Raw genomic sequence first — 27,514 nt, 5'->3', positions numbered from 1 at the left:
CCAATGTAATTAAGGGCATGGCTTAAAAATACGTAAGTTAAAAATCTGTACTTCGCATAGTGTGCCGCCCGACTTGTATTTAGCTGTTTCTGTCATTGCGTCCAGATATATAATACAACAAGTAGCATCATACCAACAACAAGTCAGAACTATTGGCTTTGTCAATGGTTGTTAGTTGCATAAGATAAATAAGCAGTAACTATGGCTTGTATATAATATAGAAAAAGCTTCCATTTAAAGCCCTGGTGACACCACAACAATGTTGCTGCTCCTGAGTTTCAAAAAGAGAAAGGAAATCAAGAGAGCAAATTACTCTCTTTAAAGGATTTCCCTTCTACAACGCTCACCTAGCATGACGTCATGCCATAACTTCCCCACTAGTGAGAAGCGAGCAGTGTGAGCATGAGCAGATCGAAGTGCCTGCTGTCACTGCGGGCCAGAAAAAAAATGGGCCGCCTGTGCGAGGGCATAAAACAGAGCTCAATAGAGACCAGTTTCGAGGCCCCCTTTAAAAAACTGCTGGTGCTCAGCTCACTTTAAGCCCTGTTGGTACCCTTTTACTCCTGTCCAACACCCCTTGCCACCAACATATACACACAGAGAGATGATGCCCTGCGTGAAGAAGCAGGCGACAGAGGGCTACCCGAAATGAACCAAGGCATTTTGGACATCTACCCTCCAGCAACGCTAGGGAACACATTCCTGGTTTTAAATACTGCACTGGCTGTGAGTGGTAATATCGGGAGACCATCCACACACCTTGGATGACAGGGGGACCTGGCTGTGAGTGGATCCTTAGACTGCAGGAAACACCCTACTGTTTGAGAGGAGGATTTTTCTAGTAGATTTAGACTAGGGACTACAAAAATATTTGATTGGATTTCACCACAAAGAGAGGCCACATTTGGCTTGAAAAGCATTTGCTTCCGAGCCAGGAACATGAACTGCACCAAGGTGTCGGCGTCACCACATTGAGGATTCCATCGTGGGATCAGTTTCCTGGTGTCCCTCTCCCGATCAAGGAGCCACAGCTGAGACTGATCCTGGGTATAGTCTCCCTACCCTTCTTACAGGTCTTCGACAGCCAGTGTCATACCAATCTCAAACCCGCCCTTACATTTCTGCGCCTTTCAGCCTCCTGGTTTGGAAAGCACACCAGACATGCCATTGGCATTGAATGCTGGTCCAAAGTCAGCTGCAGCTAGAACAAGTCGACCACCTAGGCAGAGGAATCCAGCTACCATCCACTAGCTGCTGCCAGGTACCGGGGAAGCAATGTACAAACATGCAGAATGGCTCAGTGTCAAGTTGGCTGCTGAATCCAAGGCTTGCGTTATTGAGCCCTCGGGCTTGAGGGTGAAAGTCATACGTTAAGCAACGAAACTTGCATCCTTATGAGTGGGAAGAATGACTCGGTGAGTTAAAAACTTGACACTGATTTTAAAGGTCACAGGTTTGAATCCCTTCAAGACCATCAACCCTTCCCTGGGTTAAATCCATAGTTTTTTGCTCGCCATGCTATTCCAGTTTGGATCCAACCATAGGCAAATCAGCCTTGGCCCTACTCCTCATGGGAACAGTCCAGCCCGAGCTGCCAGGCCAGGTCTTCCCTGGACCAGAAACACGCATCCAGGGACCGGTGTCGGGGTATTTCCCCTTATCATCCAGGATAGCTTCACCCCTGTAGCATAGTGAGCAAGGGACCCACGTCTGGGCATACCCTCCTCACTTAGGGCAACAAAAGCAAAAAGAGCAGATGATGGACAGAAAGCTGAACAAATTAAACATTTGCCCCAGTCACAAATCTGGGTTAAAGCCATCATTTTTGTGCTCGCCATGCCATTTTAGTTTGAACACAGCCATATGCAAATCAGTTTTGCCCCTGCTCCTCATGGGAACAGACCAGCCCAAACTGCCTGGTCAGGTCCTCCCTGGACCAGGAACAAGCATCCTGGGACCGGTTTAGGGGTATCACCTCCCCCCCCCCCAACCCCACAGACAGAGAACTGTTAACTGTGGTCGATATTGACACACACATGGAAATTCAGCGTTAGTCATAGCTTAGGTGAAGCACGGTGATGTCACGGTGGATATGCGCCATGCCAGCACTTGGTTGCTCAAAGCGCTGGGGGATGGGGTCTTTGCTTCAATCCTTTTGTGACATTGTTCTCGGATTCCAACTCCTAGGGCCTTGCATCCTCACCCTGCCATGGAACTGAAGGAGTGAGCATTTCCTGACCCCCTGCCCTACCTGTGTGTTTTTTATGAGCCCCTGTGGCTTACGGACAGTGTGGACTGCACTGAACCCTCTTGCTCCCTGCACTCTGTTCAATAAAACACCAACAGCCCCTACTTTCCTCGGAAAGTTAATGTGGCTCAAAAGGTGTGTGTGTATGGAGATGAGAGAGTGTAAGCTAGCACATTGTGAACATTTTGGTAACATTGAAGTCGTTTTACACTCCATCCGAAGAAACCTAAGAGTTGCAAAGGTTTGTTTTTAATGTATTGGTGTACATCATACTACACGTACACATGGTTTTCCCAGGATTACATTTGCACACGTGCGTGCTGCTTTCATACGCGTTCTCCCAACAACAGGTTGACATATGCGCACATTTATTGACACGCATTATTTCTGCATCTCGTCTTTTCATGATAGAGTACAGTGTTGTCCACTTTCTATGGACTTCAATCAGGGGGTCGCCAGAGGTCGCACTGGCTGCGACCCTTGACCACCAGCTTGCGACCGCTGGCATGTTGCCTGTTGCCCCAGTATTTATGACAGTGTCCTGAGTGTTCATTTGCAAAGCACCATTAAGTCAAAGGAAGCCTCGAGGCACTTTTTTCCCTCTCTGGGACTGCCCGTCAGCTGTGTGGGTAGGAACATGGGGACGCAGGAGAATGACAGGATCACAGAAATAAAACATGGAGGAACAAAGCGAACTACTTCTGAGCTACACTGGCAATCTTGATGCGAGGTGAGGAGGGGGAAAAAGTGGGAGGTGCAAACCGCACACAACATGTACAAATCTTTGCAACTCAGAGTCACAGCAGCTTCTTTTTAAGCTGCCCGTGACTCCAGCTAACATAGAGGTATGAAAAACAATCACTGGCATAACTAAATACTTGTATGTTCTGAAAGCCGAGACATATTGGCTATGGTAATGTTTTTATAGCATAACTATGTTTCTAAACACTACTACAAAGTATTGAATTGTGTGCTACTGAAAAATCTTGTTCTAGCTTTTTTGCTTAAAAAGCAAATGTGTAACAGCTTTACAATTAGTTTTAATGCTAAAGTAGCCTGAAGGATAAAAATGCAAAGTGTACCTTCTGAGCAATGTGCAGTAATATTTTTTTGCATACATAAAACACCCAATTAGAGTGTGTGGTAGTTTAGATTTTATTTTTGAGCAATTGACATTGCTAATATGTGTTATTTTTTTAGCACCTTATAAGTGTGTAACCAAAGATAATGGCAATGGTTTGTCCAGGAATAACTGACAAATGTTTGTTAGTTTAAATTTTATTGTAAGAATTTTTAGTTAGCCTTTTTAGTACTTTAAAGTAAGTTGAGTGGGGCAAAAAATATTTATGATGTACGTTTATACATGTTTTATAAATATATTAATTCTGTTGCAATATCTTTGAATATTTTTGTAATAATGCCATTGCAAAATATTACTTCACATATCTGCGGTAAATATTGCATAAGCGCATCGGATAAGTCTTCCACATCTGTCTACTAGAAGTTCATTGCTAATATCCATAGATTGATATGTTTCTGTATTGTGCACTTGGGTTGTTATTGTAGATAACCCCAGAAATCTGTGCACACGCAGCAGCCACAGGTTCAAAAGAAAGCAGGGCTGACTCGAAGTTTCATCTTTGCTATACCAGTAGAGAGGCAGCATGTGCTTGGAGAGGGCACTTGTTTATATGGCGTGTGAAGAGAGCAGCCCTTGTTTTAATGTATTATACTAAAATACATGCTAGCAGATACTTTTGACAAAATACGATTCTTTTTAGTGCAGCTACTAGATATGTAGCATAGTTATTGACAGAGATCAAGAAGCCACAAAAACAGAGAGCCCCAGAAATCTGTGCGCACACAGCAGCCACAGGTTCAAGTTAAAACAGGGCTGACTCTAAGTGCCATCCTTCCTATAACTTGAGAAGAGAGGCAGCATGTGCTAGGAGAGAGTGCTTGTTTATATGGTGTGTGTGGAGAGCAGCCCCTGTTTTAATGTTTTATACAAAAATACATGCTAGCAGATACTTTTGACAAAATATGATTATTTTTAGTGAAGCTGCTAGATATGTAGCACAGTAATTGGCAGAGATCAAAAAGCCACAAAGTTGTTTAAAAGGAACTGGTTGACAAGTGAGGGTGAGGCAGGCAGTGGAATGGAAAGTAAAGAAATATAAACAAGCGCGCGCAGCCCATTAATTACAAACAAATGGTCGCTGCGTGCCGATGCTCGTCCCTCAAGGTGGATGCCACCACAAGCACGAGGGCTTGAAAAGTGCAATGCAGCATTGTGATTGGTAAGCACCCAGGCTCCCCTGACCAATCACAATGCTGTAATGCATCGTTGGGATTGGTTGTGAGCGTCCTTGTTAGAAATGGGATTTCTGGTTGGCTGAGGCTTGCGCCAAAGCCAGGCAGAAACCACCACTCTAGTTAGGGCAAGGAAGTTACACTCCAAAGATAACCCCTGCTCACCCCCTTGGCAACGTGACACAAGCAGTAAGGCTGATCCCCAGGGCAATGCAAGTTAAGAATTTGCGCACGCACCCACCAGCAACAACATCCAAGGCCCCCCACAAAAGGAACTGCACACAAGGATATATAAAAATAGCCTTTGTATTACCAAACACATCAGATAGTAAACACACACTTTACAATGTGCCAGAGGCACGGGCAGAATTTACAGGGGATTATATACATGGGACAGGGCCATATGGACCACTGTCAGGAATAAGCACTTTTAGAACTAGCCGTTGGTAGAATTAGCACTTTGTAGGAGTAACACTTTTAGAACATGGAACATATAATAACTGGCGGCGGGAACGGACCGTGCCTTCTGTTCTGGTGGCGTGGGACAATGCGGGTGACCTCCTCGGCAGACCGGAGCGGGAGGGAGGCGGCAGGTACGCTACAAGCGTGCGGGCGTTTCTCGCCTCCCAAAGGGGGCTCCGGGCTTTTTCTGAGGCTGGGACGACCAAAGTGTGCGACTCAGAAGAGGAGGGGGGCAGGGTGCGGGCAGCCCAGCGAAGCGGGCGCGGATCAGAGGAGAGCGGCGCTGCTCGAGGCATTTAGGGCGGCCAGGCACGGGGTAGGGTGCGGGCGGCCCAGCGAAGCGTGCGCGGCTCAGAGGAGAGCGGCGCGGCTCGAGGCATTTAGGGCGGCCAGGCACGGGCTGCAAAAGGGGGCGAGCGAGGCACACTTCAGGCGGGGCTCCAGCAGCACCAGGAGGTCAGACAAATACCAGCAACTTGGCAGGGAAGGCACCATAGAGTCCACTGGTCCTGGGACTCTGGTCAGGGGGCGAGCTCAGTATCAAGCCCTTGGAGATAGTTTTAAGCACCAGATAGCAAATGTAGCACACAACCAGTATCCACTGGTAAAAGGTAAGTACCACCTACGCAACCCTAACTACCTTAGGAAAACATCACGCAGGGAACCATGAACTCACTAGCATAACTATACTAGGAAAAACAACCACCTAAGCATAAAGATACATTTAGGGGTATAGGCCAGAAACTTTACACATGATGCATAAAAACACATTCAGAGGTGTCAGAACACAGGGTGCGCAAAACATACTACACGCAGTATATTTCCTAACACCCAAAGCATTAGCACATAAACCATAATATCACATAAATCACATTTAGTGCAGAAATCACATGTAGCACATAACTCACATCCAAGTCCAGGTTGCGCCACTGCGCCAAAACCTAAACGTAGCAGCTGCCCACTACTTGCTGGTCAGCTGGTGACAGAACAAGGCCTAAACGCTGCAGCTGGCACTAAGTGCTGCGCAGCTGGGGAAGGCCTAGGTAGGGATGAAGGAGTGCAACTCAATCCTAAGTCTAAAGAACAAGTCCCTAGAAAGCCAAACCTAAACGGTGCAGCTGCCACTACTTGCTGGGCAGCGGAGGACAAAACTGCGACAGGGGCTCTCGCTAGCCCTCAGGGACAAAACTGTGCAAGGGTTGGAGCCCTCTAGGCTCTAAAAACACATAGGGGCCCTGGAACAAAGCTGCGCCAACTATGGGAGCCCTCTGGACAAAGACTGCGCACGTGGGAGCCTTCCAGGCTCTAGAAATACAGATTCCACAACACGGTGGAGCCCTTTAGGCTCTGCACACACATGTGCATTTTTGGGAGCCCTCCAGGCTCTAAACAAATCATGTCAACTGGGGGGAGCGGCCCGCTGCCAGCCGGGGCCGCTCTACCTCCCGAAATGCCCCCCTTCGTTGGGGGGGCCTCGTGGGCTCTAAACGCATGAGGGGCGGGGGAGCCACCTAGGCTCCTTAAAAAAATATGCCCCCGGTCGTTGGGGCGGCCCTCTTGCAAGTGGGGCCGCCCAGGCGCCGATAAAACGCCCCGAAATGGCCACAGACATGGGGACCCCCGCGGTGGCCTTTTTTGATAATGGAGGCCATCGTTGGAGCCACGGGGCTCTAAAGAACCAAATGGTGCCCAGCCCCTCATGGGGACTTTTGAACAACTGGGCACGTTGGAGCCTTCGCGGCTCTAAGACCACTAATGCGCCAAGAGTTGGAGCGGCCCACTGCCAGACGGGGCCGCTCGGACGTGGTATCTTCCCCACACAGGACCTGTTCCTTCGGAGAGGGGGTGCGCACTGGTACTTGGTCCCCTGCCCAGCCCTTACTTACCGGGCTCCGGCGCGGTGGACTCTTCTCTCCAAAACGCGGCAGTACTTCTCCTGCGGGGCTCTACCCTCCTCCGCAGTACTGCACACGCCGGCATCTTCACCCGGTCCCCCATCTCGGGACCGGGGATCATCACCGGCAAGTAAGGAGGCGGGGTAGGCTCCCGACCTCCTCAATCGCACCACTTCCTGCCGCACTTCCGGGCTGCCCGTGTCACTTCCGTCCTGCGGCCCCGCCCACAGTCAGGCAGGCCACGGGCGGCGGCGGCGGCATCTTTGGGGGCAGAAATTGAGGGGTAGGCTCCCTCGGCCACTCTAGCGACAAAATCGGGCACAACAACGGGGTGGGCACCCGTAGTGAATTAAATAAACGGGGTGGCACGCGTCAATAAAAATAATTAAATGTGGGCATAAGGCAGGGTGGGCTCCTGCCGGGAAGCAAAAGTAAACGTAGGGGTGGGCACCTGGCGTAATTAAAATATCAGCAATATGGGCAGTCGGCCTCCATGCAGGGTGGGCATCTGCGAGGCACAGCGAGGAGGAAAGTCAAATAAAAACGCCCAGTCCAAGAATAGGCGCAGGAAGGCTGTCACAAGCCTGGGGAAAATCCACAAAGGAGGAAAGGGGTCCCAGAGGTCCTGGGCGTAAGACATGGAGCACAGCAGCTCCTAGCAAGGCAATTCCTCTAGCATCCAGGGGCTGGGCCGGGGCCCAGGGAGGAAAGCCTTCCCCTGGGCCCCAGCAGCAGCACGCCCCTGGTTGTTTCAAGTTGGCAAACAAGAACATTGAACATGAAGTCACAGCCTCATTTTATACAGAAAATCCCTTTGTCTCAGACGCTGCTGGTTTGGGAGCACTCTGATGGGCTCATCCCCTCTCACTATTCACTGGCCAGGCTAGGGTTATTAGACGCACCACATGGGACGGAGCCAGCATTGTGTGGGGAAAGCCCAGCCCTATTCAGGTCCCAGGTGCAGCCCCTCCCTGCCTTCAACAGACAGATCTCCCCATTCACCACCAGGGCAGACGCATCCAGACTCCAGGAGCCTGGCACACCAGCCAGCTCCAGCCAATCACAAGCCAGCACATTCACTGCATAGACACACCAACTTCTAGAAGTGGCACTTCCACACTAGACACATGAACACCGCACACATCATTGCGCAGCATTCAATCTCACAAGTTCGCACATACCAAACTCAACCTTGCACTCCCCACGCATCAGGAATTACCATGGACACACACATTCCCCATGCATTCCTATGGGAGGGCAGGCCAATCTCACACACGCACTCAGAGAGCGCACGCACTTTACACTGCGCCACAGTGCTAAAGTGCGCAAAGACCAGAAATCATTATAATTATGTAACACTAAAAGGCAAAAAGTTCAAGGGTGAACCTGCCAGAAGGGCCAAGTCCAACAGTCCTGGTTCGACACTCAACCAGAGAATGGGCCCTGGGCTTGTTCTCCACGCAGGCTGTAATGTAGCCTGCATGGAGAACAGGGAAAGTGCGCATGACTGATTTGGGCGGCCTGAGAGGGCGACCAAACAGTCAATGCGCACTTAGGAGTGGGCAAGCCACTTATCCCCTGCCCTCCTCTGAGAGCAAAGCTGTCCCACCCATCCGCCCGCCCTCAAAGGAAACATAAAATGATAATAACTTAAAGTCATTCTTTTATATTTCCTTTATTTTACATTGCTCAAAAGCAGTGGGGCAACGCTCCTCCCCATAGTGAAGAAGCCACCACTGCATCTATTGTAAGAAAGACAATCGCATGCAGCCCGTCCCCTGCTTACTGATCATTGGCTTCATTGTCACTCTTATTTACTAACTTCTAATTGGCTAGTGTGTGCCAACTTCACTTCCTCTTCTTTTGGCTGGAGCATGGACCAAGCAGTACTTGCTTCAGCTTTATTGCTGCCTTCCGCTGTTTGCACTGTGACACTACTTTTTTTCTTCTTCCCCTGGTGTCCATCTCACATTCTGTGTTGCTTCTCCCCTCCCACCTGTGTATTGTACTGATTCTTTCCCCACTCCACTGGCCCGTGCCTCCGTATTGCTTCTTCCACACCCCACTTGTCTGTGCCTCTGTTGTCTGTGTTGCTTCTTTCCCTTCCACCCCTAATCCCTTTTGTCCCTGTAGCTTCCACCAGCTCCCATGTCCAAGTTGCCTCTTCCCCTCCCACCCCAACCCTCTGTTGTCTGTGTTACCCACCTTCCACCCGCTATAGGAAAAATAAGGTGATAGGACATGGCGAGAGCTGGCAGCGTCAGAGCACTTTTTTGGTGCCCTTTCTATTTCCCTACCAGTGTTCCTTAACCTTATTCCCTCACGTTGTAATGATGCCCACCTGCCATGAGAAAAGTGCTATAATGCAGTCAGCAGCGGCTGCATCATAGCGCTTTTTTTTATTAACAACTTAGCCATGCTGCACAGCAGCTACACGACTCTGCCACATGGCAAGACCGACAATGTTTTTTGCGATAGTAATATCCAGCATACGAGGCTAAAGACTAGGGAAAAGCTGTAGCTAATCAGAGGGTTTTCATCAAAATCATTAAATCTAATCAAACGTAAGTTACTGAAGAAGCAAGAAGATGACGAAGAAAGAGCCCCCCTTCCTCGTCGGACATTTGAAAAACTATACAAATAAGGCTGTTATGTAACACATACATTGTCATACCACCACCCAACGGTGCGCTCTGACATCTAAAAGTCGTACATTTCTATTTATGAATATTGAGGCAATGGCCCATTCACTTTTGGGCTCCACTCGACCTTTTAACCTTGGATTTTCAGCTGTGTAACAATCTCTGGCCTTCCTGAATTAGGCTAAGGATTAAAGTCCCCACCGCTGATGCTGGTGTGGGGCTATGGACTAGTCAACTTTCCTGCCAATAGGTGGGAAACTCTTGAACTTGCCTGTAAAGTCTTTTCCCTGGAGCCCTTGCTCCAAAGACAGATCTCCACAAGAAATCGCTCTTATCTTCTTGTATCTGCATTTATATAATGTATTCACCCCCTCCCTTCCACTCCCTCCCCATTGGATGTGTGCTTCTTGCACTGAGGAGAGGTCTGGGCCCATATCCATGGGGCTATAACAAGATGCAAGACAAAGACCCCTTGGCGGAAGGGAGCTCATTGCTCCGGACACTTCCACTCTGCTAAAGTCCTTAGCATGTCTCGAGTAAGCAACCTAAGTGAAGCCTAATGGGGGGGGGGGGGAGGTGGAGGGGTGCTCAGTACATTTTCAAATGGACCACATCCTTTTCTGATGCTTTACTGGGGTAGAGACCCCTCTATCCAGGGCTAGAGACTCCTGGTTGAATGCTCCTTATCGTAGGCGTTGTTCTCCTCAACAAGTCGCGCCCACTAGGGCTCCCAACCCTACGGCAAACGCCCCTACGTGGCTCCCACCCTCCAGAGGCAAAAGACTACTTTACCAGATTTTTGAAGAGTGCTGTCACCTCCCGGGTGAAGACCGCCAGGTTCAAGAATCCTGTGGACAGCTCGGGGTGGTTCTGCGTCGCATGGTTGTTTCCCAGGCTCTCTAGCGCCTCCACAAACTGCTCCTCATTCTCGACGTGAGCTGCGGAGGGAAGGAGAAGAGAGGTTTGAGGACTGCAGAGAAAAGGGAGTCTAATGCCACAGTGGAACCCAGAGCAGGCAATAATGAGAGAGAGGCAAGCTCAGGAGTAACGGTATTTATATAGCGCTTACTACCCCTGAAGAGGCGTTGAAGATAAAGAAAGACAATCAAACTGAGGAGGCAATATCAATCAATATCAATCTTTGTTCAATCTTAAAAAGATCATAAAAGCACAAAATAAGTCAAACTGAGGAGGCAATAATGAGAGAAAGTCAAAACCTATGGGGCATTCTGTAAACCGGGCAGAGCTCTGGCACACCGTGCATTAATGTATAAAGCAAAGAGGGGGCATATAAATCCAGTACTTGTATAGCGCACAAATCACCCCCGAGGGGTACCTCGGCGCTTGGGTTCATTGGGAAGATAAATCGAGCTATTGCCCAAAGCAGCATGGACAGATCCCTCCCGCCGGAGCCAGGGATCGAACCGTGATCCTCGGCGGCCAGCGTCAGTCGCCATGGCCGCGGCGCCACACCTCTCTATCCCTCAGACATATAAGACATTAGTACAAGAGAAAGGACACAAAGAGCATCAATATCAACGAAAGTATAACGCAATAATGGCAGAGAGGGTGCACATAGAGCAACACTTAAAGAAAAAAGACGGGGAAAGCAAATAGCATTATATTGTCGCATAAAGGCAGACACGAAGGGCATTAAAAGAATAGACGGGTCGCAGAGGAATGTTGGGAGGAAAGTCCTTGCATGACTTAGTAATTCTGGGCTGGACGCTTTTCTGAACTACCCTATCTTTTTTCTCTAGTGGACTTCACACTCATGTAAGGCCACTGGAGGTATTTCGAGTCATTATTGTCGATACCATGTGTTCTCTGATGTCAGGGAGACACCTGGGGCGACTACCGCCTCTTTAAGCAGGATACACAGTGGCTGGTGGTGATAGCAGCATGATTACAGCCAAGGGACAAAACCCGGTCCTTGCTACCTTTGTAGGGAGCATGCCTTCTGGTCCTCTGTCGTAAAGGATTGTCTAGCCTCTTTAACTGAGGTCACTTGCCTTAATGGTTTCTGGATATACATGAAGGATGTACACTTGCGTAAGTGGAATATGTGGGCAACAGGAGGGCTTATGAATGCCAGGGGGCTCTTTCCACGCACACTGAACAAGATGGTGGCCATCTGTTTTTAAAACTGCTCCTCCATCGCTGACATACCAGCCTGCAAGTATGGATATTCCTGCCTCACTCCTCGAAACCAGTGTGGGCTGGACTGTTCTCAATGGAGAAGAGTCAAGACTGGTTTGCATATGGCTGGGTCCAAACTCAGGTGGCATGGTATGCAAAGTAACAATGTACTAGGATGCAACCCAGAGTACTTGCCAGCGGCTGAGATTCATTCAAGCATTCCAACTATCACTTTTTTGTGTACTTTACTGGATCGCCCTAAGTAGGAGGGGTCTGCCAAGGAGTGGGTACCGTGCACACTGTGTCACTGAAACCAAGCTATACCTGGCTGATGAGCCAGTAATAAGGGTGAAATTGGGCCTGGGTTGCTTGTGTTCCGGTTCAGTTAGTTAGTTAGTTTTTTAATTTATAGTGCGCAGCAGATACCCAAAAAGGGTTTCCCAGCGTAAAGGACAAGTCAGGGCTTAGAAGAAACAGACAGAGGCAGTCTAACTGTCGAAAAGTCAAGTTTTCAAGGAGTTGCGAAACTGAGTATAATTTGTCTCGTTGCGGAGTGCTGTGGGTAGAGAATTCCAGGTGGGGGGGACCAAGATAAGAGAAAGACCTACCACCCATCCGGGCTAGTTTGAATTTAGGGACTACGAACCTTACTTGAGTGGCAGAGCAGAGATTTTGGGAAGGAAAATAAGGACTGAAGATAACGAGGGGCACAACAGGATTTCATTTTGTGCATGTAACTCAGTGCCTTGAAGTTTATTTGGTTATCGATTTTAAGCCTGTGCAGCTTGCGTCGATAGGTCGAAATGGAGGTGGTCTTAGGGACTCCGCACAAAAGTCGGACAGCCGCGTTTTGTACCATTGGTAGTTTATGGACTACAGATTTGTTCGACCCCAAATAAAGTGCATTTCCATAGACAAGCCTCGATGTAATTAAGGCATTGCCTACGTTTTTTCTGGTAGATTCTGGTAGCATCCAACAGATTTTCCTTAACCATTTGAGAATGGTGAAACAAGTTGCTGCAACTTTGATTGATTGGGGGTGCATGCTGAGTGAGTCATCGATTGTGATGCCCAGATTTTTAACTTGAGGGGAGGGGGACGGAAGATGACCCATTTCACATGGCCAGTGTTGGGGGTTCCATAGATCTTTTTTCTTTCCTAACACCAATATTTCAGTTTTCTCTCCATTAAGCTTAAGAAAATATTGCTGCATCCAAGATGCTATTTTGTTAGAGTCAATTTTGAGAAACGACTGAGCATTTGATTTTTCAGCTGCCTCGGCAAGTGGTCTTACATAAAGATTGAATAAAAATGGGCTGAGGATGGATCCCTGAGGCACCATATGGGCAAAAGAATGGAGTTCAGAGCAGGCTGTTTGTGAGAAAACTTGGAAAGTGCGTTTTGAGAGGAAAGCAATAAGCCAGTTTAAGGCAGGCCCGCCGATGCCCTGTGACTTAAGTGTGTTTATTAGCACAACATTGAAAACCATATCACAGGCGGCGCTCAGATCTAATAAAATGAGCGCGACTGTGTTTCCATTGTCCAGATGTTGCCGTATGCTATCAGTGGCCCTAAGTAAGGTGGTTTAGGTGGAAAAACCCGCTCTGAAGCCTGACTGGGAAGGATGAAGAAGACTGTGTGTTGTTACAAACTGATTTAGGTGTTGGTGGATATGTCTTTCTAGAATCTTTGAAAAGACAGGAAGTAAAGACATCGGACGGTAATTACTGGGCACATCAGGGTCGGCATTTGCCTTTTTTAAGAGGGGATGGATCATAGCATGTTTCCATGATAATGGAATGACGGCTTCCTGTAGTGAGGCATTAGGGAGATTGATTATCACAGGTAGTGAAGAAGAGCTCAACTGCTTTAATATTGAAACAGGTAAAGGATCATTTGGGGATCCGGATTTAATATTGTTTAAGTGTGTTATTAAACTTTCTGTGGTAAGTAGAGGCCAAGTCGTAAGGGAATGTTCAGGGAGATCCAGTTGTTCCGCTTGATTTAAGAGTGAGTCAATACTACGAAGAGAAGGTGGAGGTGAAGGAGCGACGGAGACATTTCTTGCCTGATCAAAAAGTTGACAAAATATATCAAGACATTGTGCTTGAACAAAAAAAAGAAGCCAAGGCCTCACATTTAGGTTTAGTTAATGCAGGGGACTGTGCTTGAGTTTTGAGTTTTCAGGGCTGAGTTCCGGAGTAATTACCAGTGGCTGAAATGAATTCAAGCTCAAGCATTCCATCCTTCACTTTTTTCAAAATGAGAGACCCGATCCAACTGTTGATAGAAATGCACCACGTGGCGATGCATTGGGAGCACTGAGGGCCCTGCTATACCTGCCTATGGAAAAGCACCGCTGATGATGAACTAGGTGCAGAGAGGAACCTCCTGTAAAGCGCATAGAAATACACTCCATGCAAAAAGGGCAGAAAAAAGAACCAGTGCCAACTCTCCGTCACTCACAATACATCTTTAAGGGTGGCCATGCCAAAAATACACAACATTAAGTCACTTTCTTTTCCAAAGGAGGACACGTGCAGTGAAATCCAGCGCTGGACGTTTTCCAGTGAAAATTGGTCAGGCACAATACTGGAAGAGTGCGCGGAAAAACTAGAATCTTATCCAAACAGCTGGGAAACGTTATCTTCGACATCACTAACTTGGGCTGCGCTAGGAAGAAGCCTGCCACGGGGCCACCCGCATGTGGGGGGGAGCCCCAGCATCACTGGAGCAGGCCGTGGTGAACTGGGGTGGGAATCTAACCCTTAAGAGTGCTTTCTTCAACAGACTGCTGCAGGAAAGGTAGTTGCACAGCAGGACCGTCGCACTCCAAGACTGCTGCACAAAAAACGTTCACGCAAGAACCCCACAGCATCAAAAGACTCCTGCGTAAAAATACGACTGTATATAAAGGCGTACAGGGTAACCAAACTGAAATGATGCATATTCCTGCTTTTCTTCCCCCACGGTGTCTGAAGTTTTACAGCAAATTCTATTCTATTCTATTCTCATCCAGCTTAAAGTGTTTTATGAGCTGCAGCTCTGTTCATTTCAGTCACAGGGAGTTGCCCTTGCACGGCTTTTGCTTGGCATGTTACATTTCATTTAGATCAAAAACTTGCTCATAAGTAGGTCTAGATCTGATGTAAAAACTGAGGGAAGAAGAACAAAAATGAAAAATAATTGTATGATGCACATTTTCCCACCAGAACGGCCTTGGCGCTATCAGGTACAGTAATTTCTTGCCATGATTTATACACTGGATTTGGTGTTTGAGTTTTTTTTACATCAATATTGTGTTTGTGGTTCTGCTGTTGCATGCAATAGGTGTGTGTGTTTTAGTTACGGTTCAGTGGGCTGCAAAGTTAAATAGGTGTGGCCAGAGGGCTGGGTAATTTGGCTTGTTCAGTTCTCAGCATGTCAGATCAGGTGAGTTAGTTGACTCTAGTTAGCGGTGGTGTTCGGGAGCCATGATATTTATTCATTGACTAGACAAGCTGGGCTGCCCCAGGTGGGTGTTACATATTTGTGTCAGCATCTCCAGTTGGTGGCTGGTGTGCTGAGTGTGGGGTAGGACTTATACTGCTGTCAGCATGGTGATCCCCAACTATAAGACCACACCTGTGCTGTGCTGGATGTATGCCTGTTTTTCTTTCTAATGTCTGTCTTCTGTGTGGGCTGTTTCTGATCAGAAACTTCACAAGTGAGCGCTTTAATACATAACAATGGCACCCGATATACGAAGTCCAGGCGGCAAACAAATCCTTGTTTTTGCACAACGCCCTGTTTGTGACCTTGGCATCACTTTTCGACGTGACTGGTGCCTTAATATGTCGCATAACAAAGTGTACATATGCAAATGTCCTAAAGCACATGATACAAAAGGGGATGATGGACGGAGCATTTGAGCAAATCAAACACTCACCCCCAGTCAACTGATCTGGGTTTAATCCATCACCATTCTTTATCTCACTCAGCCACCCCAGTTCGGACATGGCCATATGCAAATCAGTCTGACCTTGTGCCTCATGGGAACAGTCCAGCCCAAACTGCCAAGCCATATCTTTCCTGGACCGGAAACAAGCCTCCATGGACCGGTTTCGGATTCATAATCCTTATCAGCCAGGCTATCTTGAATCCAGTGGCCAAGTGAGCAAGGGACTCACGTCTGAGCATACCCTTCCAACTTAGGGCGAACAAAGCGATACAAAAGGGGATGATGGACGGAGCTTTGAGCAAATCAAACACTCACCCCCAGTCAACTGATCTGGGTTTAATCCATCACCATTCTTTAGCTCACTCAGCCACCCCAGTTCAGACATGGCCATATGCAAATCAGTCTGACCCTATGCCTCATGGGAACAGCGGTACAAAAGGGGGTGGTGATGGACGGAGCATCTGAATCAATCAAACACTCACACCCAGTCAAAAGATATGGGTTTAATCCATCACCGTTCTTTAGCCCACTCTGCTACCCCAGTTCAGACATGGCTATATACAAATCAGTCTGACCCTGTGCCTCATGGGAACAGTCCAGCCCGAACTGCCAAGCCATGGCTTCCCTGGACCGGAAACAAGCTTCCGAGGACCGGTTTCTGGCAATCCAGCCGTCTTCAGCCCGGCTTGCTTGAATCCAGTGGCAAAGTGAGCAAGGGACTCACATCTGAGCATACACTGCCACACTTATGGCGGCCAAAAGCGGTACAAAAGGGGGTGGTGATGGACGGAGCATCTGAATCAATCAAACAATCACACCCAGTCAAAAGATCTGGATTTAATCCATCACCGTTCTTTAGCCCACTCTGGGGTGAATGTATGACATTGTTCTGCATTCTGTCCATCAACTGTGGTTTTGCCTCATGGGAACAGTCCAGCCCGAACTGCCAAGCCATGTCTTCCCTGGACCGGAAACAAGCATCCTGGGACCGGTTTCGGATTCATAATCCTCATCAGCCAGGCTATCTTGAATCCAGTGGCCAAGTGAGCAAGGGACTCACGTCTGAGCATACCCTGCCAATTTAGGACGAACAAAGCGATACAAAAGGGGAGGATGGACGGAGCGTTTGAGCAAATCAAACACTCACCCCCAGTCAACTGATCTGGGTTTAATCCATCACCATTCTTTAGCTCACTCAGCCACCCCAGTTCAGACATGGTCATATGCAAATCAGTCTGACCCTGTGCCTCATTGGAACAGCGGTACAAAAGGGGGTGGTGATGGACGGAGCATCTGAATCAATCAAACACTCACACCCAGTCAAAAGATCTGGGTTTAATCCAGCACCGTTCTTTAGCCCACTCTGCAACCCCAGTTCAGACATGGCTATATGCAAATCAGTCTGACCCTGTGCCTCACGGGAAAAGTCCAGCCCGAACTGCCAAGCCATGTCTCCCTGGACCGGAAACAAGCATCCTGGGATGATCGGTTTCGGATTCATAATCCTCATCAGCCAGGCTATCTTTAATCCAGTGGCCAAGTGAGCAAGGGACTCACGTCTGAGCATACCCTGCCAACTTAGGGCGAACAAAGCGATACAAAAGGGGATGAAGGACGGAGCGTTTGAGCAAATCAAACACTCACCCCAGTCAACTGATCTGGGTTTAATCCATGTGGGTATTTTCATTGAAACGTTTTTTTTCTGATTACCAAAAATGAGCACTTTCTAATCAAACAGTCATCACATATCTGTAAAAGAAAGAAAAAAAATCATAAAGTTGAAACAATCTTAACCAATTTTCTTTTTTCACTCAATCTTCCCGTGCCTACCAAAAAGGAATGTGTCCTTGTGTAATGTAATTGGTGCTCATGTAAAGCGCTCCAATACCTTTTGGTGGAGTTCCGCTACATAAAATTACAAAAAAAGACTTCTCTGGATATATTTTTTAAAGATACAATGATTCAACTAAAAACAAAAACATGTCATTCACACAAAGGTTTCTTTGTAACATATCGTTGAATAACAGTGCAATAAATGTTAAGTTACAGTGAATATGTAACATATTGTGCTCCTAAATCATGTAATTTACAGAAGCATATCACACTCAGCTACTCTGGCTTACATAGATGGATTGCTGCGTCATTCTGGTGGTTTACAGGCTATTCCCTGTCCGCCGATAGTTTCACCTGTGACCTACAGGTTTCACACAGGTCATGATGTGGCCTGTACCAGCCAGAGCTGCGAGCTCTGGTGCTGGGGAACCAGGTTCGAGTCTAGGCAACGACGCTCGACATCCTGTGATTCTGGGCAAATCACTTAATCTCCCTGCGCCTACCAAAAATGGATGTATCCTTGTATAACGTAACTGGTGCTCATGTAAAGCGCTCCGATACCTTCGGGTCGCGCTCCCGCTACATAAAACTGAAAGAAACAAAAAAACGAAAACGTGCAACTCACTGTGCTACTTTGCAAGATAAGAAATTGTTGTATTGTTGTGAATACTATTGTGCATTTGTTCTGCGGTATATAACCGTAGCACCACTAGAGAGTGGAGGTGGCACACTGACCTGTTAGTGAACGCTCCATCTGTTAGTGGTATAGAAGGAAATACTATGTACACGTGTTCTTGTGCGATTGCTTCAGCCGATCGAACAGTCTTTGCTTTCGGTTAAGACAGCTGCACTGCAGACGACACCTGCAGGCTTTGGGAAACCTACACTGAAATTCTGCTTTTAACCATTAGCACTAGGACACATGCCAAAGAGGGACTCGCAGAACCAACGCCATTTACAGTCCATCTTGTGCTAGATCAAGGGAAATGTATTTGCTTTAATGTTCCAAAATTCAGAACAATGTATTTTGTTTTCTATACAGAAAGGCTAGAACAACGGAAAACACTAGTCTGAATGAGAACAGACTGACGTCAGTTTTCCCGTAGTAATCTTTAGGTCACTGCTCTGAAGCATGCCACATTTTTTATTTCTGTGCAGGTAACAGTCCTTTTTGAGACGTTTATGTGACGTTCTGAGATGAATTAGCAACCAAGCCATATTGAGGTTCAGTGGTATAATGCGCCTGCTGCCTGCCAGTCACAGTTTCAAATTTAGGTGACCACGCTCAGTATTTGTACACCAAAGTTTCATAACATGATTATAAAGGAGGTGGTTTAAAAGTGCAATCTATTATTAACTAAAGAAGAAATTTCATTGAGTGGAGTTAATCAATCGGTCCATATTGTTAACAGTTCTTATTCATTATGTGTTTTTAGCTGTCTGCCTTGAAGCCCGAAGTAGACTTAATTTTTTTCCTCCACATTTTGTACCAGAAAGAGCTCAGTAGCATAAAGTGATCAGTTTTTATCTGTTTATTTTAGCGTAGCTTCTTCTTGAACATGTGACATACTGTCTGGGGTATTTGTGTTGTTTGTCTAGCATTCTTAATTGTTTTTCAGTAGGATGGAGCTTATAGTAGAATTGGACCATCAGCCTCAAACACCAGTGGTACCAAGGTGCCCTGCCAATTGGTCATTTTTTTGGCCTGGCTTTACAGCATAGCTGTCTGTCTGCCCTATTATAGGGCGTCCATATCACCATATATCAAGTCTCCTATGAGGAGGACCTTTCCGTGACACTCTCATTAGAAGTGAACAATTTTTATTTGGCAACACCGTACTCTTGACGTCGTTTGACCGGAAACAGGGGCGAATTATTGTACATGACCCTGCATTTAGGACAGAGTCAAAGATATAGTCTTGACAAAGATGGATTAATCATTGTTTACCATAGAAACGCGTTGACGCACTTTTTGTGTACAATTCAAGACTCCATAGCATAAGTACAGATTTTACAGTGTGATATATTAAGGTTTTAAAAAGGATTTAGAGTGTACAAACTGTATTGCACAAATTTGAATGTCTTACATGTGTCTGTTCATGTATGTAATTATGCGGGTCATAATTTGTGGTGAATGTATTTGAACTGAAATTGCTTTTTTTGTATTTTGGGAGGGATCTGTTTTTTTAAACTATGTATTTTATGGTGTTTTTAATTTGATTTACTTTGGACTATTGAATAAAACATATGTTTCAGTTTTCCGGCTTCGCACTGCACGCCGCTCCGCTCCTCCCAATGGTTTTCAAAATGATCAGGCAAGGACGCGCCGAAGGGTGGTGCTGAGCTCACCGTAGCCCTCTGCCCGGGCGCTGCTCCTCCGTGGTGTAAGTAACAAACAAGCAAAAACATATGTTCTTTTATATTCATTTGTTATTTCATAATATTTGTACCAGAATCTTATAGCAGAGCCAAGGGGATACTACAATTCTTTCAGGAGCCCTATTATAGAGGCCAGTGCAATTATGCGTTTTTGTATAATTATGGATTTGCTGCATGTGCCACATAATTTGTCATCTGCTGCACAAAATGCAGATTTTAACAAACAAAAACATTGTTGGTAGCTGAAACCGTTCAAAAGTTACTAAAAATGTAACTACATGTTTACACTCCAGTGGCAGCCCCTTGACAGAGGATGACTGGTCACCTTTCTGTTGCTTAATGCTATATTTGAGTGTCAAACCTGTACTATGCAACCCATGACCTGACAGGGTTAATAAGTATAAAAAAATGAATGATGAAGTAATACTATCACTGAATTTGCCGCGTAATTGGACTTTTCTTGCCACATAATTTAGTCAACCCTACCACATAATTTGGCCTTACCCCAGCGCATTATTCGTGTGACCCGGCATATTGTTACCATATATTTAAAATATATACAGATCGGGCTTCGGTCTGACGTAGAGGTGCATTTCTGTATAATCTCATTTTATTGGCTTTTCGCGGTATCATTTTGTCTCCTGTGAAATGCTTGCATTGTAATGCAAGAGTGACTTTTTACTTAAAAATTACACCGAATCAAGACATACTCAATAATTTATCTCATAGATCTGTGGTGTGCAAACACTAATCTTTTCTCACTGCATCAGATGTTTTTTAATACTGTAGTCAGGACTCATCATGCAAACCAGAACTCCTGGCTTTCCTAATGCTTGTTCTGTGTGCTTTAATTTTTCTCCTTATTATTCTTCCCATTCTGTGCTGAGCATACTTATGTCAACTATGCTTTTTTGGGATTAACATCCTTTAATTGTAAATATTCCATCACTTTAGGATGCTGCCAAATCAAAAACACATAATGCAAAGAACATTGGTTATTCGCCAGAGCAGCGATAACCCATTCTCATGCATTCCACTCACTCCCCTCTTCAGTTAACCTAAAACCTTTCCTATGGTCTGACAAAGCTTCTGTGCATCCACTTCCGAATGTTTTGTATTGTATCTTCATTATTTTATCCGATGTCTTTTTATCCGAGTTGGTCACACTGTATTCAGCTGGGCCATTGAAGAGGATGACATTAAACATTTTTAATTTCGTTTCCATTTATTTGTGATATCCTTTCTAAAATGTCTTTCTAAAAATCTGACACTTCTCTAGTACATCAGAATTTGGGAATACCTTTCCACAATACAGTGAAACGTCCAACATGCATTCAAATGGAATACCTTATGTTATTGTCCTTTTCTAGAGGTCAAGTGCAGATGCTGGAAATTTGTGTGCTGAGGTAGCCTACCAGCCACCTCTAGCTAACCCTTAAGAATAGAAGATATTATCCTGTTCCACTTAAGGGCATTATTGTAACTACAGGTCTCCAGTCCCCCAAACACTTGGAAAGACCAGCGGACCCGTGACCAAGCTACGAGAAGCCGAACGCCCTATTTAAAGTGGTTCACAGTAATGCCCCATTAAAAATGTCAATGTCCAATAGACTGTTAAGGCGTAGTTGATGAAGTTAAAAACATTAGCAAATAAAAAAAGTTTGGAAAATAAAAGTCCTTGAGTACGTAACACTTCAATCGAAAACTACATGTGAGAAAACATTGCTGTTTGACTAAAAAAGTAAATTGTGGTATTAAATTTCCATCTCCGTAACTTTCCTCGGAATGTGGCCTGTTATTCTTTTCTCTTCTGAAGTACAGGTGTAAGTGGCACATTCCTCCACCTGTCACAATCGGTTTCCTGCTAGCTAATCATTTACCACTGATGGGTAAACTTGAAGGCACGAGAAAATGACTGGGACAATAGACTCTGCTTTTTGAAAGATACTATTCCCCTTTCTGGCAGATTTTTTGTTTTTCTGCAGCAACTGACACTTTCCTTCACATACAGTACTGCTGCCCGTACACTGACTTCAGGGGCCTGATTACCACGAGACCCACTACGGTTAATTTGCTACTCTAACTGCAGTCACAGCCAGTTTGGCAGCCAATGCAACAGCGAACCAAGGAAATAACACCCCGTCAAAATAACCAAGGCCAAGGTAATAGTTAGGCTGCAACCTGAGGTGCAGCCTAATCTTACTTGGGTTTCAGTCACTAAAAATCTTTCAACCATAGTGCATACTGATGATTTTTCAACAGAAGTGAGGTTTCGTGACAATTGTAAGTGGTGTTTTTCGACTCGCACGAATATGGTCGAGTCTGGTATCTATGAACCGCAAATGACGAGTTTAGTAAGTGCGCGCAGTTTCGCTGTGCTAACTTAAACCGTTTGTTTGTTATGTGGGTTTTTCATCTGTACCCACGGGTTCCATCTTAGATATGGCATCCATTTTGTCTCTTGCCCTCAAGTAGCCAGCGAACGGACGTTGTCCGCTTCGCGACCCTGGGACTCCCAAAATATCCGCGGAAGACACATGTTCTTTATGAGTGTCTTTATGACGAGGGGGTTGCTACTGTAAGGCGGATGGCGCCGTTCGAGGCTCATCTTGCCGCACGGACTTATTGTCTCAGCCGTGCATCTCATTAGGCACGTCCCTTTGATGCCTGTATCTCGTGTTTCCCGTTACCTCCCCTTTGACACCCTTTCCGATCTCCCCACTGTCTCCGTCTTCCTCTACACCTGTCCTTGTTCCTATTTCGATCTGTTTTACTGCTGATTGGAATTTGCTAATGGTGGGAAGATGGGTTTTTACAGTTGGGAACCGCCAAATGCTTCCGCGCTTATGTTCCGGACCTCATGTGTTTCAAAGTGACCAAAGCGACCCCTCTGGGGGATAATGGTGGGAACCGGGTTGTAAACTTTTGTGTTCAATGTTATCCTATGGGTAAAAACTGTATAAAAGGAGCGATCCACAGAACCAATTTGAAGCAGTCTCCCCAAGTTGCACGTGGTGTACTTGTCGTGATCTCTGTGTTCCCTGCAGCAAATAAACCTTGAATCTTTGACGTCGAAGGAAGTGTCCCGTGTCTCTGTGATTCGTACGCCGGAGCAGGTTACCCACGAAGGTTTCAGGTGTTGTGCCCTGGCACCGCTGGGTCTTAAAGAACCCAGTCCTTCAGTTGGCGCCCAACGTGGGGCTGCATCAGTGGTACCGGTCCAAGCCCGACGATCGTGAGGAACTTCGTGTGAAATCTCCGAGGGAAGGTGCACTCCGCTTCATCGATCCTGTTGTCGAAATAAGTGGCCCGAAGACTTTTCCCGCGAAGATTCCCGCCTCCGGACGGCTGCGACGGACTGCTGCCCTGACTGTAGACCTGTTTTGGCGCCTGGCGTAGACCTTGGTATAGCGAGACGATTGACGGGCCTTCCTGGCGACGCCATCGATTTTTGAGTTAAGTATTTGTGGGTCGCTCCCATAGTTCTTGGTTGTTGACACTTTAGCGAGTGTTTTTGTTGTTAGCGCTGTGTGAGTGTTTTTGTCGGTGACACTTTGCTAGCGTACTTTGTTGTGTTGTTTGACGACTGCAGCCGCCAAAAACCGAGGGTTTTTGTTCTTTGCTGGGACTTGGTAAATCCCGTAACCCTTGAAGTTTGTGAAACTCGGCTAGTGTGCAAGATGCCTGGTCGCAGTACTTTGTTTAGTTGTTTCAGACCTTGTGGTACGGATTCCCGACTGGAGGACTCGTGTCCGATACCTCCGGTTGGAACTCCCACGTATGAGCTCTATAGTAAGCATGGGCTAGGCCCAGTTACCTTTAACGATTACTGGATTAAATATACGAAAAAGGACGGCGACCTTCGTTGGCCACCTCATGGTAGCTTCGAAGCTCCGATCTTAGATAATCTAGAGATAAAATTGTTCGAAAGAAAGTCAAGGCCGGCCATGTTTGATGCCTTTCGGTTGTGGCGCAAAGAAGCCCGACAGAAAGAAATCAGACAGACTAAACGTAATCAGCGAGATAATGTTGCTACCATAGTGAAGAAAGCAGAGCAATTTCAGCGTGATAAGGAGGTTAAGGATAAGGAAGTGTTTGACCGATTACAGCGTATGACTGTAGATAAATGTTACCCCGCTTTACCAACGGAGTCGGATAAGAAGGAAGAGCCAGTTGAGGATCCCTTAATGTCTTATCTCATGAAGTCGCCACCTCCGTACGTACAGGGTACCGCAGCTCCTGTGGTCCCTGCCGTACCTATTCCTCCGCCTATTCCTCCTCCGCCTGTTCCTCAACCTGCACCCGTTCTTCCGACTGTTCCTGCTCCTTTGCCTGTTGCTATCCCTACTGCTCCTCCGCTTCCACACACTCCTGTTCCCGCTACTGCTCCTGCTACTGCTCCTGTTTTGTTAACCCCTGCTGTTGCTACTGTTTCTACTCCTTCTCTTGTTAGTCCTGTATCGTATGCTTCTCCCTCTACTCGTAGTCGCAATTCTCCTCTTGCGGCTAGTTTCTTTCATTCGCTCGGACCTGTTCATGGGTCCGCTGGTTCCGATGGTCCTCAGAGACGTAGTCAGCTTCCTGGAAACAGAGAACGCGTTGCGTTATATAATATGGCGATGGGTTGGATGGTAAATCCTCTTAGGTGTCCACCCCGTGTTGTCCTCGAAACATTTTGTCAATTCAATATACCAACCCAGAGATATGTGTTTAATGAAATGTGCAAGTTCCTTTATGATCAAATAGCGGCCGATGCGCCTGACGAGGTGCTGACCGCCCTGTCTGATCTCCAGCTTCAGTTCGCAAATGGACTGATAGTGGATACTAATGTTCGACGTGCTGTTGAACGATTGCTATCTCTTCGTCCGGCTCCAATCCCTCATGCATTGTTTGTTGAGGATGTTGAAAAACAACCAGATGAGTCTGGCCAATATCCTATGCGTGAAGTTCCGCCGGTTTGGATACCAGCGAATCCAAATGCTCAACCTCCGACATTGGCGCACTTCCAGAGGATATGGATACATCTCCCATGGAAACGCTCGGAAGTATTACAGGTGAAGCAATCTTTGCCTGACCCACGCAAGAATCCTACAGGGTATTACAAAGAATTATCACAGCTTGTAAATGCTACGGTAATGAATCTTGCCGATATCGATATGTTGTTCGGCAATGTCGTACCGCAACCGGTATGGGCAAAGATTCGACAGGAGAATCACCCGGCTGAATTAGGTGGTGCTTGGGCTGCCATTGTAGCGGCAGACGCCGGACAAGTAGCTGCTACTAAACCCGACCAGTTGATTCTTGACCTTCCTCAAAGAATTATTACGCTAATGAAAACACTTATGCCAGCTATGAGGGTGAACTGGGACAAGTTGTCAGCCTGTAAGCAAAAGAAGGATGAGAGTGTTTCCGACTTCTTTACGAGGTTTGAGGAGGCATTCATTGACCATAGTGGACAGGATATGGGTACCGAGGGTGGTCAGAGATTGTTTGTGGACAAATTTGTTTCGAATTTATTGCCCGACTTGAGCAATAAATTGAGAAATTCGGAAAGTGCATGGGCCGTTTCTACTTCGGCTCAGATATTGGCTACGGCACAATACTATGAGAATAGGGAGAAAGAAGAGAACGACCGTGCTGATAAAAAGACGAAAGAGCTCAAAACTAAAGTGTTGTTGCAACAAGCGTATCCTCCACGTTCAAATCAGAATAATTCACAACAGAATAGGTCACAGCCACAATCAAACAGATCCCAAACCCGTAACGACTCCTCCTCCCAAAGATCCTCGTTAGGGTACAATCAATGTGCTTATTGTAGACAGGAGGGACACATTAAATTCAATTGCCCTGTTTTGAATGAACGTAACAATGGTAACTCATCTAGAGGAGGTCGTGGTGGTTCACAGCAAACATCACGTGGTAGAGGTCGTGGTGCTCAGAATGATCGCTCAGACAACTCGTCTAATTCTAATAATTGTTTCGATCAACGTGGATCATCGCAAGGACGATCTGCGCAGTACAATGTAGACGATTATTACGTCGATCAGGGAACTGACGACAGTAATTACTAGGACAGCCATAGACAAGGAGAGGGAGTGGTATCAGTTCCGGTTGATCAGAGAGGGCCTTACGTCGCAGTTGCTACATCGGGCGTCGTTGAGCCTTTTCTGTTGGACACTGGTGCAGCGAAAAGTTCTATCATGCATTCGAAACTCCCTGGCGCACCTTTGTCTGGCTTAACAAATGTTTCCGTTGGATTCTCTGGCGCCCCCGTTAGCAATCCAGTTTCTCGCCCTGTGCCCCTTAAAATTGGGCCACGTGAGCTAGAAGCTCCGTTGATTTTGACTACGGGTTGTGGTGAAAATCTCTTGGGCCTGGATTTGCTTAAACGTTTGTACGCAACTTTGTATTGTTCTCCTGCGGGTGTAAAGCTTACGTTAGGAGAGAGGGTTGTCTCTCCTATGTATTTGTCCATCGATAAGCTCCCACCGGAATTGAGTTCTCTTCCTGCGTCTTTGTGGGCAACAGGTCCAAATGACGTGGGCCTGCTTGATATCTCCCCTTATGTTGTTCAGTTGAAATCTAATGTGCGGTTGCCACGTATTCCCCAATATCGTATCTCCCTTGATGGTGAACGATCACTGTTGGCGATCATCTATGATTTGATCGAGAAAGATGTTATTGAGGAGACTCGGGGAAACGTGTGCAACAGCCCTGTGCTGCCCATTCTTAAACGTACTGATCCTTCAAAACCGCCTGTTTATCGTTTTGTTATCGATTTACGGGAGGTAAATAAAATTGTGGTTCCTCAATTTCCCGTTGTGCCTGACATCACGGCGCTACTGACTCTGATTCCAGCTTCTGCATCATGGTTTTCGGTGATTGACTTGAAAAATGCGTTTTTCAGCATCCCGATTGCCGAAGAGAGCAGGGACCTTTTCGGTTTCTCTCTCGGTGGACGTAGCTTCCGGTTCAAACGCGCTCCTCAGGGCTACTGTGAAAGTCCATCTATTTACAGTCAAGCCTTGAAGGGTCAACTGGATGCGTTTAGGTTGCCGGTTGGTGCGGCCTTGATCCAATACGTCGATGACTTATTGGTGGCTGCTGATACTCAGGACATTTGCAAAATTGCTACGGTGTCGTTGCTGCAACATCTCTGTGAGTTAAATCACAAGGTGTCACCTTCTAAACTCCAATATTGTTGTCAAGAAGTTACCTATCTAGGTCACTTATTGTCAAAGGAGGGAAGGAGATTGACCCCAGAAAGAATTGCAGCGATTGCGCGAATGGCTGTGCCAAAAACCCAAAGAGATGTGCGTGCCTTTCTAGGTATCACGTCGTACTGCAGGCAATGGATTCCTAATTTTTCATTGCTAGCGAAACCATTGGTGGCTCTTACGTGCAAGGATGTTTCAACTCCTTTACCATGGACGGAAGAATGTCAGAACAGTTTTTCTGAACTGCGTGATTCATTGTGTTCGGCTCCTGTGTTAGGTACCCCTGATTACAGTAAGCCGTTTACGTTATATGTTCACGAGAGGGAAGGTTGTGCTTTGAGTGTCTTAACGCAACCTTTTGGTGGTAAGCAACGTCCATGTGCATATTTTTCCTCGACCTTGGACCCAGTAGCTAGAGCATTGCCGAGTTGTTTACGAGCAACAGC

At 46.5% G+C, this 27,514-nt stretch overlaps 1 protein-coding gene across 2 annotated transcripts in view; it reads right to left on the bottom strand.

Moving 5' to 3' along the window:
* The window catches only part of ASAP3 (ArfGAP with SH3 domain, ankyrin repeat and PH domain 3), a 398,324-nt gene that overhangs the window by 317,493 nt on the left and 53,317 nt on the right, over positions 1–27,514 (bottom strand). For both annotated transcript variants that reach the window (XM_086957571.1, XM_086957572.1), the window contains one exon: positions 10,353–10,498. In XM_086957571.1, coding sequence (XP_086813697.1) covers positions 10,353–10,498 — 146 coding nt within the window. The remainder of the gene's footprint in view (positions 1–10,352; positions 10,499–27,514) is intronic.

Source organism: Lissotriton vulgaris, chromosome 2_1, assembly GCF_964263255.1.
Source record: "Lissotriton vulgaris chromosome 2_1, aLisVul1.2, whole genome shotgun sequence".
Classification (NCBI taxonomy): domain Eukaryota; kingdom Metazoa; phylum Chordata; class Amphibia; order Caudata; family Salamandridae; genus Lissotriton; species Lissotriton vulgaris.
Note: the sequence above shows the minus strand (reverse complement) of the source record. Positions and strands in the feature narration are given on the sequence as shown.